This window comes from Pituophis catenifer, unplaced genomic scaffold, assembly GCF_029215685.1.
Source record: "Pituophis catenifer annectens isolate HBS135680 unplaced genomic scaffold, rPitCat1.0.hap2 SCAF_14, whole genome shotgun sequence".
Lineage (NCBI taxonomy): Eukaryota > Metazoa > Chordata > Lepidosauria > Squamata > Colubridae > Pituophis > Pituophis catenifer.
Window position 1 is genome coordinate 16,452,903 of NW_027256894.1, and position 21,975 is coordinate 16,474,877.

General features: G+C 37.9%; 1 protein-coding gene across 1 annotated transcript in view; it reads left to right on the forward strand.

Moving 5' to 3' along the window:
* Positions 1-511: 511 nt before the first annotated feature.
* The window catches only part of CEP152 (centrosomal protein 152), a 41,943-nt gene continuing 20,479 nt past the window's right edge, over positions 512-21,975 (forward strand). Inside the window, exons 1-10 of the mRNA XM_070953413.1 lie at positions 512-549; positions 10,678-10,790; positions 13,285-13,376; positions 13,592-13,661; positions 14,593-14,922; positions 17,090-17,246; positions 18,089-18,229; positions 19,004-19,143; positions 20,451-20,651; positions 21,549-21,696. Coding sequence (XP_070809514.1) covers positions 10,704-10,790; positions 13,285-13,376; positions 13,592-13,661; positions 14,593-14,922; positions 17,090-17,246; positions 18,089-18,229; positions 19,004-19,143; positions 20,451-20,651; positions 21,549-21,696 — 1,366 coding nt within the window. The 5' untranslated portion in view covers positions 512-549; positions 10,678-10,703. The remainder of the gene's footprint in view (positions 550-10,677; positions 10,791-13,284; positions 13,377-13,591; positions 13,662-14,592; positions 14,923-17,089; positions 17,247-18,088; positions 18,230-19,003; positions 19,144-20,450; positions 20,652-21,548; positions 21,697-21,975) is intronic.

The window sequence follows — 21,975 nt, forward strand, 5'->3', positions numbered from 1 at the left end:
ATTGGACACACAAGGAATTTGTCTTGGTGCATATGCTCTTCAGTGTACATAAAAGAAAAGACTTATATAAATAAAATAAATAAATAATAAAATAATTTAATAAAATCAATAAATAAAAATATTTATTTGCTTTGTTTATCAATCTCAAGTTTAAGCACTATTCTGCTCACCCTTATTAAATAAAAGCATTTAATTTAAAGGACTTTAACTTACAATAGCCCATCCCTCACTCTCCCGATTGGCTAAATCTCTCAGCCAATCGCTGATCAACTTTCTCTTCCCGCCACCGCCCGCGCCAGCTTTCAAAAGCAATAGAGCGGCGCGAGGCAACCGAACTTGCTTAAGGGGGGGGGGAAGCAGACAATGCGAAAGTCCCGCCTTTCCCTGCTCCTCAACGCAAAACCCGACAGGATGACGTCTCGTCTCATTGGGTGGGTGCGTCGTCCATAAGCACAGACCCCGCCCCGAAGGAACAGAGGGGTTCGGGTGTCACGCGGAAGGGGAGGAAAACAGGGCCCTCGAGCGGGGATGCGAAGCGCCGAGGAGAAGGTAAGGCGGCCGGGCTGCTGTTCAAGGCGGGGGCGTGTGGGGCGGGCGGGGAGTGAGGCCCGGCTCCTGGGGGACGTGGACGGCTGGGCCCCTGTGGAAAGGCCCCGGGTGACGGTTACCGGTGGTTGCTATGGAAATGAGGCCTCCGACTCCCCCTCCCGCGGCGCTTCGTGGTTTCCTTGACGACCCATCTTCGGAGAAAAAACTTTTTAAAAAATTCCACGCAGGCAGTTTTTCGTGTGTAAAAAAAAAAAAAAAAGTTTCCGCACACAGGCCGGTTCCTCACTGCGGACTAGAACCTTGACTGTCGTGAGGACAACGCATGCGCTTTCCGAAATTGGGAGCTGCGTGGTGGGTGGGTGGGGGGAGCGTGGATTCTCTCCTGTAGATGCTCGCAGACGTGGCCGTAGTAAAAAAAAAAAAAAAGGGGGGGGGTGTCAGTTATTGATCTGGGAGGATTAGATATTATGGGTTAGGTGGCTACCAGGCAGATGTTTCAGCCTGTATTTGGCCTTTTTTATTAGAATTAATTGGAATTCTTGGCCAAGTGGGATTAGATAGGCAAGGAATTTGTCTTTGGTGCATAAACTCTCATTGTACATAAAAGCTGTAAGTGATGAATTATGATCATAGCCATCATAAAAATACATTCATCATGAATCATAAGACACAACACTTAGTGATAGTCTCAGGATACTGAGTAGAGAGTAGAGCAGAGTTTAGACGACTGGACTGGACTGGACGACTGGACTGGACTGGACTGGACTGGACTGGACTGGACTAGACTAGACTAGACTAGAATAGAATAGAATAGAATAGAATAGAATAGAATAATAGAATCTTTTTTTTTTTTTTTTTTTTTTTTAATTAGATTTTATTATAACATATAGTAATACAATCGGTACATTTTCGGTTCATTGGTGCAGTTATATACATATATACATCTGCATACATTATTGCTTGTCTTTTGTTGATATTGTTTCTTGGAGCTAGATTTAATTTCAAACACTTAAAAATAATAGTGCTCAGCTCCCTCAGACTAAATCTAATACTATTCATATAGATTTTGTTAATTAGTTAAAATTTAATCTCTATTACCTTCTTTATTTCTTTCCCCCATCCATTCGTACCACATGTCCCACACGCTATAAAATTCTGAATCTTCTCTGTCATTAATTTCTGAAGTCAATTTGTTCATTTCGGCGCACTCCAATATTTTTCCAATAACATGTTCTTGAGGTGGTATTTGTTTTTCTTTCCAATACTGGGCAAAGGAAATTCTAGCGGCTGTCAGAATATGTATAATTAAATACTTTTTCTTTTTTGCATATTCAGTTTTCAAAATTCCCAGGAGAAAAGCTTTTGGGTCAAAATCAAAATTTTCTTTTATTATTTCTCTAATCCACACCCATATCATCCTCCAGAATTTTTGTGCCTGATTACATGTCCACCAGCAATGATAAAAAGTACCCTGCTGATGGTCACATTTCCAACATTTAGGGCTCGAATTGGGGTAGATCTTCGCTATCCTGGCTGGGGCCATATGCCATCTATAAAACAGCTTGTATTGGTTTTCCTTATAAGCCGTCGCCTTTGTCATTTTAAGGTTATTATTCCATATTGAATCCCATTCGTTCAAATTTATATTCTGTCCTATATTTTTGGCCCATGCTAACATCGGTTCTTTAACTACTTCCTCTGCCATATCATACTCCAATAAATAATTATATAATTTAGCTAAAATTTTGTCGTCCGTACCCATCCATATCTTATCAAATCCATTTATGCTCATTTCAATGCCGAATTCCTCCTTATCTTTTTTATATCTGGATTTAATTTGGTTATATGGCCACCAGTCTATAGAAATACCTTGTTCCATCAATTCTTCCCTTGTTTTAAGGTTCCCTCCCCCATCTAATAATTCATTGTATCTGAACGTTTTACCCATTTCTAATACATTTGGATATATTATAGCCTCCATGGTGGAAAGCCATCTCGGAATTTTCCTATAGTGCTTCTGTCTCATCTCTCCCCATATTTGTATCAAGATCTCCCTTATTTTATGTCTATGGAAGTAAGTTTTTATCTTCTTCCCAGTATCCCAGAGATATGCATGCCAACCCTTCTGGAGATCATACCCTTCTAGAGTTAACAGTCTTTTATTTCTTAGGGTTGCCCATTCTTTCAGCCATACTAGGTTTGCAGCTTTTTGATATAACTCCCATTTAGGTAATCCGAAACCCCCTCTTTCCTTCTTGTCCTGTAAATTCCTAATTGCTATCCTTGGTTTCTTTCCCTCCCAAATAAATTTCCTGATGATGCTATTGAGCTCCAGAAAGAATTTTTTATCTAATTTAACAGGGACCGTTCGGAATAGATACAATAACTTGGGTAATATGCTCATTTTTATTGCCGCGATTCTGCCTAATAATGATATCTGTAGTCTTCCCCACTTTTCCAGATCCTGTTTAATATTTCTAATCAATGGTAAATAATTATCCTCTCTAAGGGCCGAGCACCTTGATGAAATCCAGACCCCCAGGTATTTTACCTTCTTGGCGATTTGGATCTCCATTGATTCTTCCAGTACTTTTTTCCTTGCCTCCGTCATATTTTTTGTTAATAATTTAGTTTTGGATTTATTTAATTTAAGGCCTGCTACCTCCCCGTAATTGCCCAATTCTTCCAGAATTTTAGTGCCTGATTCTAATGGTTCTTCCATGATTAATACCACATCATCTGCAAATGCCTGTGTCTTATATATCTCTTTTCTAATTGTCAGACCCTTTATTTCATTATTGTTCCTAATCTTTCTCAAGAATACTTCTAGTGCTAAGATAAATAGAAGTGGGGATAGAGGGCACCCTTGTCGGACCCCTTTTCTAATTTGAAAAGCCTTAGTTAGTTCTCCATTCAGTAATATATTAGCCTTTTGTTTTTGATAGATTGTGGATATCGTATTGACAAAATTTGATCCGAATTCCATTTGGATAATTTGTTGTTTCATAAATTGCCAATTAAGATTGTCAAATGCCTTTTGGGCGTCGACAAAGACCAATGCCATTTCTTTGTTCGGGTGTTCCTCATAGTATTCCAATATGTCTATTATCATCCTTGTATTATTCCTGATTTGCCTCCCAGGGAGGAATCCATTTTGGTCGCTGTGTATTAATTTATTCAAAATTATTTTTAGCCTTCCTGCTAAAATACCCATATAGATTTTGTAGTCCGTATTCAGGAGGGATATCGGTCTGTAATTTTTAATTAATTTTGGGTCTTCTCCTTCTTTTTGGAGGAGAGTAATATACGCCTCTCTCCATGATTCTGGAATTTTGGATTCTGTTAGGGCCTCATTATAAATTTCTAACAACTTTGGTAACAAAATTTCTCCCAAATCCGAATTTTTATAAAATTCCCCTGGAAGTCCATCTGGGCCTGGGGATTTGTTCTTTTTAAGTTTTGATATTACCATTCTTAATTCTGTCATCGTTATTTCTTTATTAAGTATTTCTTTATCCTCTTCCCCGATTTTTGGAAGACTTTCTTTTGACAAGTATTGGACCACCTTTTCATTAGGAATTTGTTCTTCCGCATACAGAGCCGCATAATACTCTCGGGCAATCTCCAATTTATCTTCCTGTTTATTGTTGAGGTGGCCTTCCGGGTCTTCCAATTGATGAATTATGCCTTTCTCTTTTTCTTTTTTTAACCTATAGGACAGCCACCTGCCCGGTTTGTTTGCATTTTCAAAATAATATTGTTTGGTTCGTTTCATTTTGTACGCCAATTCCTCTTGATCTATTACATTTAATTTGTGCCGTATAACCATCCAATTTTCTTTAACATCCTTATTATCTGGTTTATGTTGTAGTTCCCTCTCGGCTTTCCCTAATTCTTCTATCAGTGCCTTCTGCCTCTCTCTTCTTTCCTTATTCCTGTGTGCACTATACGATATTGCTAGTCCTCTTACGTACGCTTTCATTGTATCCCATATGATACCTCGAGATGTTGCCTCCTTTTCATTTACTTCAAAAAATAAATTTAATTCTTTTTTTACTTTCTCAACATTTTGCTTGTCCTTTAGAAATTGATTATTTAATCTCCATCTTGTATTTCTTCTCTTGTGCGTACATTCCCATTTAACCTCTAATGGATTATGGTCTGCCCAAATGTTGGGCATGATTTCTGTTGACTTAATATCTAACCCTATATCTCTGCTTATCCACATCATATCAATCCTAGACCAAGATTTCTTAGGATTAGAATAATATGTATACTGCCTCTGATATGGGTGCAGAACCCGCCAAATATCCACTAGATTGAATTCTTCTACCATATCAAAGAATGGTTTTGGTAAATTTTTCCTCTTTTTCTTTTTACCTTTGGTCCCCTTATAATCTCTATTTGAATCTATTACCCCATTAAAATCGCCAATTATGCAAATCTTGCTCTTATCCATCATGCTTAATCTCTCTCCTAATTTTTTATAAAAGTCTCCTAGGTTTTCATTCGGGGCATAAATTGCTGTTAATAAGATTGGACAGTTGCCTCTTTTAACTTCCACCATTAATACCCTTCCCTTCGGGTCTGCATATTTTAGTTCGGCTTTTATTTCCTTCTTGATGTACAATGCTACTCCCCTTTTCTTTTTATCAGCTAGGGATGCATAAAGATTCCCCAATTTCTTATATTCCAAATATTTTTGATTTTCCTTTTTAATATGGACCTCTTGAAGGCACACTATATCCATATTTTGTTTAGCTAATTTTGTAAAAAAAATTTTCCTCTTTTTGTTATCGTTTAGGCCATTTACGTTAACCGATATCAATTTCCAATCATCCATCTCTTAATTTTTGTATACTATCCTAATACTTCTTGGCACGTGTGACTCTTTGTGGACTTTGGTCTTTCTTTGTCTCCTTACTATCCTTATCTTCCTCCTCCTTTTCCTTCGATATCCCTTCTTTCTCTCTTATCTGCTGGGTTACTTCTTCTTTCGATGTTTCTGCCTCTAACTCCTCCTTACTACTTTGATCCTCTTCAGACGCTCGTAATTGATCCAGGAACTCTTGAGCTGCTACTAAGCTATCTATCTTAACTTTATTCCCTTGCCATGTGATCCACATGCCTTCTGGTAAAATCCACCTGAAGAGAATATTCCTTTTGTTTAATTGAGTAGCCAAAAACCTATAATCTCTCCTTATCTCCCTTACCCTCCTTGGGATTTGTTTAAGTATAATCACCTCCTTTCCCTTATACATGATTGGCTCATCTCTTGCCACACTATAGAGGATATCCTTTACCTTCTTCCTTGCGAATCTTATATGCACCTCCCTTGGCAATTTGTTTCTTCGTGCATAATTTGTCTGGACCCTGTACGCCTCGTCAATTTCCTTTATAATATCCAATTTATCTTGTTGCAACACCCCAGCAATTAATTCTGCCATCACCTGGCACAGATCTTCTTCCTTATCTTCCGCAATGTTTTGGAAACGGAGATAGAAGGAGGCTCGATCCATTTCCAATTGGGTAATTGAGTCTGCCAATTCCCTGTTCTGTTCCATCAGTTTTTGGTCAACCGTATCTAAATTTTTTTCCTGTTGTTCCATTTTAACTTCCATCTTTTTAATCTTCTGTGTATTAGTTTGTATCGATTCCTGTATACCAATCATTTTTTGATCTAATGCCCTAATATCTGTCTTCAATTCAGTATGATTACTAGACATTTTTTCTTGTAACATAATCATCGTGTCCTGTATTGCTGTCAATGTTGATTGCATTGCTTGCATTGTGGGTAGCATTCCTGATTTCTCCATTTTTGAGAAACCTTCAGTCAATTTCTGTGTAGCAGGTGATGTCGTTGTGATCGTGGGATTTGAGGATGTTTTCTTTCCTGTTTTTGTCACCGTGGATGAGAAGCTCATCTCTTTTAATATCTTTTTCTGTTTTCTTGTTATATTTTCAATGTTTTTCCAAATTGTCATCCACCAATATTTAACTGCCTCTATCAAATGAATTTATATTAAATCGTTCCCTTCCGTTCCACTATTCAATATTGTTTAGTAATACAATAAATCAATAATTCAAATTTTTATCTATTGCACAAACCTATCTTGTAATAAGTCACTTATTGATCAATTAATAGTTAAACTAATTTGAACTAAGATAACCCTCTCACCTGCTACCACTACTTAAGCAAATTATCTTTACCTACTCTTATTTAACACTTAAGCACTGGTGACTTTCTAATATCTCTTGAGCAATCTAAGTACACATATAAATCATTAATTATGCAATCTCAATATTCAATATTTTAAGTTATAAAGAGCTAATCAAAATTAAGAATCAATAATTGAAAGAAGAAAGGAGGAGAAGAAAGGGAAAAATCCAATTATAGAATATAAAAGATTATAGCGTATATAAATTCCTTAATAAAAAATCTAAAAAGTACTTAATAAATTTTAAATAAGTTCACAATTAATTAAGATTATCTAAAATGGAATATGTAATATATATAATATTAATATAGATATATACTTAAAGATATATAAATTTTCTAATGTTTTTTTTTTCTTGTTGTTGTTATTTGCCCAACTCGTTGATTAATTAATTGATTAGTTGATTAATTGCTCAATAACTTCTCTCAGTCATAAAAGAGCAGAAGGGAAAAGCAACCAAAAAAAAATATAAAAAAAAATTCTTTTACAATGATGCAGCAGGCACGCTTTGCTGTATGATCTGCTTCGCGTTGCTCTTAAGTTCAATCACTCTCCATTTGCATTGTCATTCAGATTTCATCAGCCACGTTATCTTCCCCAAGTGCTCCTCAGTCTCTCAGCTCGAGACAATCTTATTGTTAGTCCTGACAGCTACCGCACTTCCAAAATCCAGTTCCTTTATTCAATTAGTCTATTCCACACTCTTAACTTTCCAAAGTTTGTTTGCTCGAAACAAAGTATCAATCCAATCCACTGAAGGCTCCGTCTCCCTTTCTAAAAGTGTCCTCAGTCTCACCAGCACGTCTGCGATTTCATCTCCCACCAATCTCCTCCAACCTCACAATCGCCGCCAATTCCTTCCAGGATCCTTCTTATCAGACGCAGCCAGCACAATCCAATTGAACTCACTCCGAGCGTGTTTAAGGGATAGTAGTACGAATGATAATAGGCACCAACTTCACCGAAATCTTCTTGCTTCCTGCCTTTTGTTGGCTATCACAGCTTCAAGTCTGCCATTTAAAGCAGACGCGCCGCGTTAGTTTGACAGCGGTAGTCGGTCCAGCAGAGAGTGCTTGCTCCTCACCGCTCTGCCTGCTGACACCCCGCTATCGTCCGCGGAGCTCTCCAAGCTCCCACGCCTCGAAGGGACCCCAAAACGCAACAAAAAGGTGGCACTGCAAGCAGCGATCGCTGTCACAGCGCCATTTCGCTGGGATTCACCAACCGGAAGTCAGAATAATAGAATCTTTTTATTGGCCAAGTGTGATTGGACACACAAGGAATTTGTCTTTGTTGCATATGCTCTCAGTGTCCATAAAAGACAAGATACGTTCGTCAAGAATCATAAGGTACAACACTTAATGGTAGTCATAGGGGACAAATAAGCAATCAGGAAACAATATCAATGTAAACCATAAGGATACAAGCAACAAAGTTACAGTCATAAGTGGAAAGAGATGGGTGGTGGGAATGATGAGAAGATTAATAGTAGCGCAGACTTAATAAATAGTTTTGACAGTGTTGACGGAATTATTTGTTTAGCAGAGTGATGGCGTTTGGGGAAAAAACTGTCCTTGTGTCTAGTTGTCTTGGTGTGCAGTGCTCTATAGCGTCATTTTGAGGGTAGGAGTTGAAATAGTTTATGTCCAGGATGTCAGGGGTCTGTAAATATTTTCACAGCCCTCTTTTTGACTCGTGCGGTATACAGGTCCTCAATGGAAGGCAGGACCTTCCATTGAATAAGCAATGTAACTCCTAATAGGAAACTAAATAAAACAATATAAATCGTAGAAATACAAGCAAAAAAAGTCATAAGTAAAAAAGGAGATAGGTAATAGGAAAGGTGAGAAGTATACAGGAATAGTAGTACAGCCTTACTCAACAGTTTTGACAGTGTTGTGGGAATGAGCTGTTTAGCAGAGTTTGTTGTTTGTGTGCATGCAAGGATAGGGATAGATCATGATCATAGTCACTGTAAAAATACATTCATCCTAAAACATTAGATGCAACACTTAGTGATAGTCATGGATACTAAATTATCCACCTGCTGAGTCCTTTCCAAAGTTCTGGGATAAGCAGTGTTTGGATAGAAGCTGCTCTGAATAGATTTGCCATTTGAAGTTGACGGATGGTGATTTTGTCAATGCCAACGTGTTCAAAGTGATGCTCCAGATGTTTTGGAATTGCACCCACGGTGCCTGTTATTGGGGCTATCTTTGCATACGTATGTATTTATGTATTTATATTTTATTGTATTGCATATCTTTGTATTTATGATGACTATGATCATGATTTATCACATATTGCTTGTGTGTACACTGAGAGCTTATGCACCGAAGACAAATTCCTTGTGTGTCCAACCACACTTGGCCAATAATGAATCCTATTCTAATCCTATTTCTATTCTATTCCCACAATTGTTCCATTTCTATTTGAAGGTCATTGTATTCTATGGCCTTCTCCAGTTCTTTCTCTTCCGACCATTGTTGATTGCACAGTCAGCCAGATATATTATTAATAAAGGAAAATATTTGTAGCTCAGGGTTGAAAGGTTAACTTCAGTCCAACAATCAAGTCAGCAATACCCAATTAAGAAACAGAGAAAGGCAAGACACTAGAATATATAAATTGACAGCAAACAGCACTCCTTACTAGCACTGACATTACTAGTTTGGGTAATGAAAGGTCTTCAAGAAAACAAGCAAGCTCAAAGAGCACCAAGGACCCCTTAGATACATTACGGTGGTATTATTATTATTATTATTATTATTATTATTATTATTATTATTATTATTATTATTATTATATGGGCTGCATTGTGAAATCACAGCCCCCAGTTCTTTGGCTGGTGTTGGCCTTCATTTGCATGAAGTTCTTCTCAAATGTAGGATGTAGGATGTCATAAGGTATCTGCATAGAATATGTGTGGATCCAAGCTGTGGTCTTTTGTTATTGACAGTTGGAAATTTATCACTTATTTATATAATTATTTAAATCCAATATATAATTAATTTTACCATATTTCTAATCCACCTCAATCCCAAAGAATTCTGGATGGGTGTGAAACATCTAAGAAAAAGCCAAAACCCCCATAATAATAAATACCCACTGTTACGAGTTAGAATAGGCTACTGTTACTGTTCTCATGCTGCATCTGAAGGAGATCCATTGAACTGAGTTGGTTTGGCAGCTTTCTTGATTTAATTTTACAAGATTCTAGTTTTTAGCCTCTTCTATGCATTCTAAGTAAGCCAGAAGGATTCGGTTAACCTTCTGTGCCTTGATACAAGAAACTCTATTTGTATTTTATTTCACAAACTGGTTATTGATATATAAATAAGTGATCGATGAATTGGGAAGGGAAAATCTTATAAATAGCTCCTATTTTTCAATAAGTGTGACTTAACGCAGGTGGTAACACCTGTACAGTATCTGCTTGCACAAATTTCCTATAGAAAGTACCCTGAAAACCAAGAGCTCAGTGATTAAAAGTTGTAGGAAACAAAGTAAGAGTTACAAAATATTTGTGGACTGAAATGTTACATTGGATTTGGCATTTTTTTTACCAAAGCCTTATACGCAGAGGGGTATTCAGCAAGTTCTGACCAGTTCTGAAGAACTGGTAACGGAAATTTTGAGTAGTTCTGAGAACCGGTAAATAACACCTCTGACTGGCCCCGCCCCCATCTATTCTCTTCCCCCCCCCAGTCCCAGCTGATCGGGAGAAAATGGGGATTTTGCAGTAACCTTCCCCTGGAGTGGGGTGGGAATGGAGATTTTACATTATTCTTCCCCTTCCATGCCCACCAAGCCACATCCTCAGAACCGGTAGTAAAAAAATTTGAATCCCACCACTGCTTATACGGTTAATTAATTGCACATGGAATTTTAAAATAGCTATTTTTCCCAGGTGGCCCAAGAAACAAGCTGGGAACAATGTCGCTGGATTTTGACAGTGCAGCTTTACAGATGCAACATGAAGAGGACGAATATGACCAAGAGGATTATGCTAGGGAGCAAGAGGTAAGAACTACCTGTTGGCAAAATTTGTTGGAAGTGTTAGCAATCCTGCCTGCTTTCAAATCTTTACCTGTTATAATTTCACTTGGATTCAGTTTAGAGAAGTTAAACATCACTTACTTCTGGAAGCTTTCACCAGCTACTTTTTCATTAAAGCTAATGCTGTATTGGAAAGATAACGTTTCTGTGACATCATAATCTGCTTGAATTTACTCTTCGGTTTCTCATGATGTCAGCCTTATTGGAGCTGCTCCTTTAAAATCTGAATAAAAATCCCTTGCTCATTTCTTCTGACTAAAGCTTCTGTACATCTCCAGGTTATCTGCTGTTGCAACAAACTGAATTATGCCTCTTGTCTGGAGTATTTAGTAATGTGGGTAGCATGGAGACATGTATGGTGTTTTATGCAGTAGTTCAATACGAGTATCTTAATAAGTTTTAATTTTATTCTCTGAAAGCTAGGGCTGGGAAAATGTCTCTTGTTAAGCATTTTGCTGCATCTCAGGGATTCCTCTTAGAATTTTATATTTTTGGTACAGGACATTAGAAAGATTAATATATCACAGAAAGGCCTGAAGATAGATTTGTTTTATTTTAGCAAAGCTGTTTGAAATAGATTAGGTCCCGGAGAATTATGGAGTGGTATAATAGCTGATGTAATTGTTATAAAGTTGAATTTTTCCCCCTTCTTACTTCATTATAATTAGTGTATAAAAGTAAAGGCTAATACAGATAGGGCAGGACTTTAGATGTTTCCCTCATTGTGTCGAGTTTAATTGTGTTAGTGTAAAATAAGATTTATTTGAAAGTAATTAGAAAAGTCAGTGATTTTCCTGCTAATTTTGGTGCCAGGCGTTATCCAGGTTTTGATAACAGGAACTTTAAAGTTTATTACTCTAGTTTGTCCTCATCTTATTTCTAGGCTGCTTCTTTTCCCCCAGTTAATAAACACGTAAAAGGCTCCATCGGAAAGGAACGTGGTAGATTATGATCTGATAACCACTTATATTATTATATACAGTTTTCTAGTATTGTTGTGAGAAAAAGAAAATGTACTGCACAGATGTATTAGTTGAAATCCATTCTATGTACCAAAATCTCACAGAAGGTTTAGAAGAACAGGTATATTCTATTCAGGACTCTTTGCACCAAGTAAGTTGAGAAGGGTTTTTTTTGAAAATGTATTTAATTTGCTCAAAATAAACTGAATAGCAAATAGCTGAAATGGAGGGAACTGCGGTGGGAATATAGTATAAGATGGTCCTTGACTTATGATCACAATTGGGCCCAAATTTTCTGTTGCTAAGCAAACCAGTTGTTAGGTGAGTTTTGTCCCGTTTTGTACCCTTTCTTGCCACGATTGTTAAATGAATCACTGCAGTTGTTAAGTTGGTAACATGGTTGTTAAGTGAATCTGGCTTCCCTACTTACTTTGCTTGTCAGAAGGTCACAAAAGGAGATTGCATGACTCCGGGACACTGCAACCGTCATAAATATGAGTCAGTTGCCAAAGGGGCTGAATTTTGATCACATGACCAGGGAGATGCTACACTGGCCATGTGAAAAACGGTCATAAGTCACTTTTTTTAGTGCCGTTGTAACTTTGAATGGTCACTAAATGAATTGTAGGTCAAGGACATTGTACATGAACAATCTGTTGCCTTTCCTCCCAAAAGACTAATCCTGCACATATTTGATACTATTTCCGTTCTACCTTCTGCTTAAAAAGTGTAAGTTGAATGTTAGCATCTACTCCAACTTTGAGAGAAAGACCGTCTCTCACAACAATACCATGTTTTTAATATGTGCCACGATATTACTAAACAGTATTTGGATGTGTGAGACAGATAGCCGCTATGTGGTTGAGAAGGGGGATCAGCACCACTGGGGAAGGGAAAGCTCACACAAAAGAATTAAGATTGGCTCACCCTAGTCTTCTTGACTGTTTCTGAGAATGAAATAGTTAATCAGAGGTACTTTAATTGCATATCCTGGCTCATAGCAATAGCACTTAGAGCCAGCGCTGTCCGAAGACGTCTCCGTGGTCATGTGGCCATCATGACTAAACACCAGAGGTGAATGGAACGCTGTTACCTTTCCACCAAAGGTGGTCCCTATTTTTCTACTTGCATTTTTTATGGATTTGAACTGCTAGGTTGGCAGAAGCTGGGACAAGGAACGGGAGTTCGCCCTGTTACACGGCACTAGGGATTCGAACCGCTGAACTGCTGACCTTTCGATTGACAAGCTCAGCATCTTAGCCAGTGAGCCACCGTGTTCCTTATAATCTCCTTCCTTACCTTACCTATTTGTGCTCTCTAAGAAACATTTGTGGCAGAACAGCCAAATAGCAACCATTAGACTGCCTTTGTAGCTACATTGTTAAGGTGGTTCTTTTAATGCAAAGTCCTCTGGTATTAAAGTCTAGAGAGTAGGCAAGATGTGTTTTAGTACGAGATATTTGCCCCTTATTCCCATATTTGTGTTTTCCTTTCAGCTACAACAGCTATTGACAGACCTTCCTCATGACATGCTAGAAGACAGCGGAGATCAGCTTTCTGACTACAGTGCACCTGAAGAACATGAGCAGTAAGAAACTTGTCCCTTGACACACACACACACACACACACACACACACACACACACACACACACCCTTCTTCCTCTGAAAAATGTTGTAATTACAAAATTGCATTCAAATGGCACGTACACATTATCTTCTGAAATGTATCAGGAAAAATGTAGTTTTTGTGTGTGATGACATACAAACAAATGGGTTTCTAAACCTCCCTTTTTTCTGTATAGAGTGCATGAACCCTGGGATCAGGATGCTGCCAAATGGAATGATCGACCAGTTGCAACAAACCCACCAAGTGTGAGTTTTATTTGAATTGCTTTTGTAGAAGCTTAAAGGATCTCCTGGCTCATCCAGAACGAATATTAAAATATTGTTCCGTCTGATTTGTTAGAAGCTGAATAGGGTGCTTTATCGTCCGTCCATCCATCTGTCTGTCTGTCTGTCTTGTATGCCATCATCATCTATCAGTCATCTAACATTTATCTATATCTATCTGTATCTTTATCTCTCTGCATCTCTACATCTATCAATATCTATCTTCTGCCCTCTCTCTCTCTCTCTCTCTCTCTCTCTCTCTCTCTCTCTCTCTCTCTCTCTCTCTCTCTCTCTTCTGTCCTTTCCTGTTTGTCTATATGTAACCTTTAACAGGGTGAAATGGTGCATCACAGGGCAACCAATTTTGAACCAAGGTACCACAAATGGGCTAATTTACAGAATGCGTCTGAAATCCAGGACCCATGACTCTCATAGAATTGAAATTTGGTAATTTTGTAAAACACTTCCTGCGCTATATAGCCCAACATTGGCTATTCTCAAGGAAGATGCATCTCTGAATATAGCCCCATTTTTTTGCAGTAAAAGCAGTATATTAGAAACTCTGTCACTGCTGAAGGCACGGAGGAATCTGTTAAATTTCTGAAGTGATAGATAACACTGGTGGTTCTTTCTGAGGCTGCACCTGAGAGCTTTTATGCTGGTTGCTATCCTGGCAATTACTGAATAACAGAACTGGAAGGGTCCTTGGAGGTCTTCTAGTCCAACTTTCTACTCAGTTATGTTCATCTTCAACTGAAGGATCATGTAATAAACGAGTAAATTTAACATTTTATTAGTTCTTATTCCCTCTATGTGTTCCCTCTTTTATTCACACAACTGGTATGTTAATACTAGTCACGTTATCTAACTGAGATGGTGTTCACTAGTAATCACTAAAACTGTTTATTCTCAGGATTATGGGCCCGACCAGAATGTGTTTGTCGACCGCTTTGTGTATGACCAAGGACACACCCCAAGTGAAATGTGTGCGAGTGACTGGCCTGTCCATCATAACGAGGCTGAAGATAAAAGCATGTTTGAGATCTCTGGCAGGGCCAGTGAAAACGGATCTGAAGATGTCTATCTTGGAGATGATTTCAAAGCCCCCAGCCATTACCCACAAAACGGGGTGTACGCCTTGCCGCCCAATTTTCGAGCCTTCACAAATGGCCACCAGCAAGACTTCAGTAACCAGCATGGCATTGTAACAAACTTTGTTGATTCTCACCAGGAACCCTTGAAGGTAGGATGATCTTTCATTATTTGGTTGTGTCCCGGTTTTCATATTGTAGTAATTAGAGTTCCGGAATTAAATTAAAATGGAATTATAACTTCTGCGTTGTTCATTCATGACTTTTTTTTTTTTTTAAAATTTTTTATTGTAAACAAACATACACATATAGACATAAACATTAAAACAAACTAGACATAAACTAACTATACAATGAAATCAAGTCGCATGACTTGAACTTTGAAAGTAGAGCTACTTCGGTAATTATATATCAATATATCTATATATATTATCTTTCATCTTGTATCAATGTTTATATAACGATATTTCCTGTTATTTACTTATTTTTGTAGTATTGGGTGGTAATCTCTTATTTCGTGTCTTTTTTATCTAACCATTTGTACCATTCTTGCCAAATTAAGTAAAAGTCTATATCTTCTTTTCCTTGTATTTCTTTGGTCAATTTGTCCATTTCTGCACATTCCATAATTTTTTGTATTATTTTTTCTTCTGGTGGCGTGTTTTCCAATTTCCACATTTGTGCGAAGACAATTCTAGCTGCAGTTAGGATATGTATTATCAAATATTGTGTCTCTTTTTTATAGTCCTTTGTCAGTATACCTAATAGATAAGTTTCTGGTCTGAGGGGTACTTTTTGGGCGGTAATTTCTTCCAGCTGACTTTGAATTGTTTTCCAAAATTTTTTGACTTTGGGGCATGACCACCACATGTGGTAGTAGGTCCCCTTCTGTATTTTACACTTCCAACAGTTCTGATTAGTATTGGGAAACATCCTTGCCAACCGTGCAGGGGGGAGATGCCACCTATAAAACATCTTGTACGTATTTTCTTTGTAGGGCACGGACATTGTCAGCTTAGTATTTACTTTCCATATTTTTTCCCAATTCTCTAGGTTAATATTATATCCAAAATTTTTGGCCCAAATAATCATATTTTCCTTCACCACTTCTTCTTCCAATTTGTATTTTAATAGATAGTTATATATTTTAGTTATTAATTTGTCATCTGATTGCATTATAATTTTATCTAATTCATTTCTTTCTTTTTGGATTCCAAATTTTTCCATATCACTTTTATATCTTGATTTTATCTGTAAATACGGCCACCAATCAATATCCGTGCCTTGTTGTCTCAGTTCCTCTCTTGTTTTCATATCTCCCTCTGTGTTCAACAATTCGTCATAGGTTTTCATCCTGTCTGTGTCCATTGTGTTCGGGTAGATTTGGGCCTCCATGGTTGATAGCCATCTTGGGATTTTGTCGTAGTGTTTTCTCCTTATTTCAGTCCAAATTTTTGCCAGTGCTCCTCTGATATAATGTCTCCTGAAGTGTTCATGTTGTCTGGGCTTTTCTTCCCATAGAAATGCGTGCCAACCTTTTGACAGGTCAAATCCTTCTAGTGCTAGTGTTCTTTTATCTTTAAGTGTCATCCAATCCTTAATCCAAGTTAAAGCTGTTGCAATGTAATAGGTTTGCCAATCTGGTAGTCCCAGACCACCCCTTTCTTTAGTGTCCTGCAAGTGTTTCAGTTTAATCCTGGCTCTTTTTCCATGCCATAAATACTTTAATATCATTTTGTCAAGGTCTTCATTCATGACTTTTGAATACAAAATTAGAGCTTGTTTGAGAAAGAACGCATCCTGATTAGCTTGGGTAGGGCTTGAGACCCTGGTTTGTTGTTCCTGTTGATACTTCATCTGTTAATTACCAGGCTGTTCACCTCAGATTTTTTTTCTTTTATTTAAAAAAAAATGTAATTTTAAAAATAGGAAACTGACATGCTGCAGCTTCTGGCATCATGGTTATCTCCAAGAATGATTGTAGGCCCCAGTGGGCTTCATAAACTTTCTTAAATAAAGATCTCTGATTTTAGTAGCTTGTCTTGCTACGCAGAAAAACATTTTCATTTTTTGCAGAATGATTAATGAGCCGCTTGGGCATCCTATTTGAACTCTGCTATACTTCTATCTATCTGTTTTTACTATGGGCATTGTGGAGAAAAAAAAATAGGTGGTCACTAGGAAATGATACTGACAGAATCATTTGACACAAGACAGGTGGCAAATAAATTTCATAATAAATAAATGGCACATAATCTATCGGCTTTTTTTAATTAAAACTAAACAAGTACATAGCACTTATAAATTGTGTTGTTAAAGTTGCAGTACGGTAGTACAGAAACCAACAGCCAGTCTTTGGAGCCTTACAAAGTTGTGTATAAACCCTACCAGAAGAATGTTCAAAAAGCAACCCCTATATCATCAGAGGCAGAAGCATTTGAAGAAATGCAACAAGAATTTCTGGGTACTGGTGAAAGTAAGTATATGCTTTTTATTATATGTGTTGATGCTAGTTGAATCCTAGTTTTTTGTTGAATCAGGTAATTGATATGAAAGTTTTTTTTATCTCTTTTGTGAGTCTGGTAAAAAAAGGCTTTTCACGAGAAAGAACCTGGCAGCCTGTTTTTCCAAGCACCAAATTGCCAACAACTTACAATGCTTTGAGTCTCTAACCTGGAATAAATAACTGAATTTCTCACCTTTCTGCTACCTAAGTAAACCACAGTATATACCCTGTTTCCCCCAAAATAAGACATCCCCTGATAATAAGCCCAATCAGGCTTTTGCATGCATGGCAATAAGGCCAAGTACTTATATCAGGGTTCATAGAAACATAAGACAGGGTCTTATTTTTGGGGAAACATGTTAATTTAAAAGAACTACTGTATTTTTTGGACTATAAGACTCACTGGACTATAAGACGCAACTAGATTTAGAGGAGGAAAACAAGAAAAAAAGTTTTTTGCCTCTGCGCATCCCGTTTTCGCCAAAAACGGACCCATTTTTGGTCTGCAAAGTGCTTCTGGGGGCCGGGGAGGGTGAAAATGGGACGCACAGAGGGTTTGGGAGGCCAAAACGGGCCCGTATTCGGTCTATAAGACGCACAGTCATTTCCACCCACTTTTTTGGGGGTAGGGGGGGAGGGCGTCTTTTAGTCCGAAAAATACGGTATCTAGCAAAGTTTGTCCAACAAGACTTATGTACTTCTGTCAAGAAGAAATTCTTGCCCTCGGGTGATTTTATTGAATTGTGCATTTGGTTGAGAAAACCCTGTATATTTGTATGCCTGACGTGCGGGAAACTTAATGTGAATTGCAGGTTCTTCAGACAACATGCAGATTCTTCAGCTGCAGGTTCTGAATAAAGCAAAAGAAAGAACTTTAGGAGAACTTAATAACCAGCTGGAAGAAAGAGCACAACAGATTAGGTACCTGTCCCATCAGCTTGCAATTATGAAAGGTAAATATGTCCAAGAGATGAGCCTGCAGAAGTATACCTGGGCCATGTCAACTTCTGTTATATGATGTATTAACAGAATAACAATTGGAAGGGACCTTGGAGGTTTCTAGTCCATCCCCCTGCTTAAGCAGGAGACCCTAATCCAGAACAGATACAGGATGCTTCCCGTTTCCTTCACTTAATTTTGTTAAAATTAAACCCACTTGTTAACGGCCTTTATTAACTTAAACCCTCTTAAGTTTTCTTGTCGTTGATTGATAAGAAACAATGTTTGAAATGTAGCAAATCTTGAGAGAAATAAGTAAGCTTTCCTTCCTGCTTATGCTAAACTTAAGACAAGTGGTTGCATGCACAGTTGATATTTTTTCCAAAACAATGCATAACAGGATACCCCAGCCCACCCCAGTGATTGAACGTGCTACTTTGTTGATCCACAGTGCAATATCCTCTGGTAATTTGGGGGAATTGCCTCCTAAACTAAATCTTAGGGGCGCTTGCTTGAGTACTGATATCTTTCTGGATTAAAGATGCTAGCTTGCTTGTTATATGTGGAACATTTCTTCAAACTTAATTCACTAACTATTTTGGGTAATAAATAATAACATTTTCTAAAATGCCATAAATTTGAGATTAAAATCTCAGAATTCTGAAATAGGTGCTATTTCGTATAGTCTTCTATTTTAGGGTTTTTTTTCCCCCCCTGAAAAGGGTATGTTGCAAATGTTAAAAAGTAACTGAACAGTAATGTAAATATTTTTTTCCCCTTTTTTAAAGATGAAAAGGATGGCATGTATCTTAGCCTCCAAGAAAGTCAAAAGCTCTACCAAAATAGCAAGGAAAGGGAAGTTCAACTTGAAGGCCAAATAAAAGCTCTTGAAAGCCAAATTCAGACTCTGACAGCTAACGAGGAGCAGGTAAGGTAATACTTATGATCATGTAAGGGATTTGAAACTGCTTGCTAAATAATTCAATTCAAAACATGAAACAGTAAAAGGTCAAAAATGTTAGGTGCAGAGCATTATTCCTCAAGCAAACCAAAGAGTACATTCTGTCTTCTGAAAAGCTGAACATGGAGATGAAATTATTGGAAATTGGAAAACCAACATGCATTGAGTTAAGGTATTATGTGGCTTGTTGATTTTATGTTGATTTAAGCTCAACATGTTGTTAGGAACATAGCTATTGTTTATAGCTTGGAGTGTTGCCCAGGGAGCAAACCATGCTTAACCATAACATTCATGACAGGTGAGTATAATTGTATTCAAACTTTGAGGTTGCGGCAATATAGTTGAATACATTTCTCCCCCAACAATACTTGACCTACAGCCAAATTGGAGTAAAGACAATACAGATACCCCTTGCTTAGTGACTGTTTTGTTTAACAACCATTCAAAGTTATCACGATATATATATATACTGTATATATAGCTGTGTGAGGCCATGTTTTTAGACATTGTTTTTCCTTTGTGTCTTTTTTCTCAGCATGCTGTAAAAGAGATTTGCCACTAATGTAGTTCTATTAATACCTTTATATTGATTGTACATCAAGAGTTTGCTTATATTATGTTAAAGGCGCCCAGGTTTCCATTTTGAATTAAATCCCATATCTTTATGAGCCATGGTGGTGCAGTGGTTAGAATGCAGTACTGCAGGCCAATTCTGCCAACTGCCAGCAGTTTGGTTCTCACCGGCTCAAAGTTGACTCAGCCTTCCATCCTTCCAAGATCGGTAAAATGAGGACCCAGATTGTTGGGGGCAATATGCAGACTCTATAAACTGCTTAGAGAGGGCTGTAAAAGCGCCATGAAGCGGTATATAAGTCTTAAGTGCTATTGCTATTGAGGATGTACATTTCCTGGAAGTGAGAATCTGGTCTGAGAAATTACTGAAGCACGTTTAATAAGGATATTAGAAAAGAGCTTTATTTATAGGAAATACATTATAAGAAATTTCAAAACCTAGCATCAAGACACAGTGGCACAGTGGTTAGAGTGCAGTACTGCAGGCTCCTTCTGCTGACTGCCGGCTGACTGCAATTTGGCAGTTCGAATCTTACCTGGCTCAAGGTTGACTCAGTCTTCCATCCTTCCGAGGTGGGTAAAATGAGGAGCCAGATGGTTGGGGGCAAATATGACTCTGTAAACCGCTTAGAGAGGGCTGTAAGAGCACCGTGAAGCTTTTAAGTCTAAGTGCTATTGCCGTTGCATTATTTTGTTTGCAGCTGATCAAACAATCCAAAGTGGCAGAAGTTGCCATGGAAAGTATGCAGCAGCAGCTCTTGGAACTTCGCCGTTCTGACGCTCTTCAGCGTGCCAGGGAGCAACACGAGGCTATCGTTGCCGCACTCAACCAGAAACTGGAAGAGCAGGCTTCATCTTTGCAACAGAAACTCGATGTGAAGAATGCATCCCTCCAGGAGCAGGTCAGATCCTTCCTCACAAGATGAAAATACCCTCATAAGGCATTCACTGGAAGGAACTTGGTTTTCTCTGCTCAATAAGCTTCATAGCCCCAAATCTTCATTTGCTAATTCCGATAGTCCTTGACTTAGGACAGTTCACTTAGCGATAGCACAATGGCACTGAAAAAAGTGACTTCTGGCCGTTTTTCACCCTTAACGGCCATTACAGCATTCCCATGGACACATGATCAGAATTCAGACACTCCACAACTGGTTCATATTTATGACGGCTGCAGTGTCCCGGGGTCATGTGATCCTCTTTTGTGACCTTCTGACAAGCCAAGTCAATGGGGAAGGCAGATTCACTTAACAACCGGGTTACTAACTTAACCAGCTGCAGTGATTCACTTAACAACTGTGGCGCCAGAAAGGCCGTAAAAAGGAGCAAAACTCACTTAACAACTGTCTTGTTTAGCACCAGAAATGTTGGGCTCAGTGGTGGTCGTAAGTCAGGGACTACCTGTATTACGCTTTATTTCAGTATGAGCAGGAGTAAAATAAGAGCATATATCAGAGTGAATGTCTGCTTGTCTATTTTAAAGACTGAAAAAAGGCCTCTAAAATATCTTTGGCTCCCTGTTATATTCCTAATTTAAACATATTTTATAATATAGACAATAAATTAATACTTTTATTTCTAGATATACCTTATTCTTTGTGACTTGGGACCTGAACGTTTTCTAAAGGGCTATGTAGCTTTTCTGAGTTCTGGTTGCTACAGAAAAATAGACATCAATGGAACAGATGTTTTGGTAGAAGTCGAACATTAGGGAAGTAAAAATGAATAGTAAAGTTCATTGGATGAATATGTAAGTGAAATATTCGAAGGCTTATACGTTGTGCTCCATCTTTTATCAGATAGAAATTTGTTGCCATCTAAAGGAGCACGTGAAACAGCTTGAAAGAACTCTTGAAGGAAGTAAATTAGAAAAAAACGAAATAATAAATCGTCTCTCAAGAAGTCTAGAAGAAAGCCAAAACCAGTGTGCAAATTTATTACAAACAGGTGTGTTCTTTTTGCTTTTTTAAAAAAATACATCCTCAACTATATTTAAATAGTCACCTTTGCAGTAGTCATCATTGAAAGCTTAGTTTAATCACAATTCTTAAATTTTCTTAGATGACTAACGTGTCAAACACAGCATTCTACTTTTGTGTGTGTTCGCTTAAAAAAAGAGCAGGGAACTATGGCCTTTTTATGACTTGTGGACTTACAACTCCCAGAATTCCTGAGCTAGCCATGCTCTGGCTGGGAATTGAAGTCCACAAGTCATGAAAGGGCCAT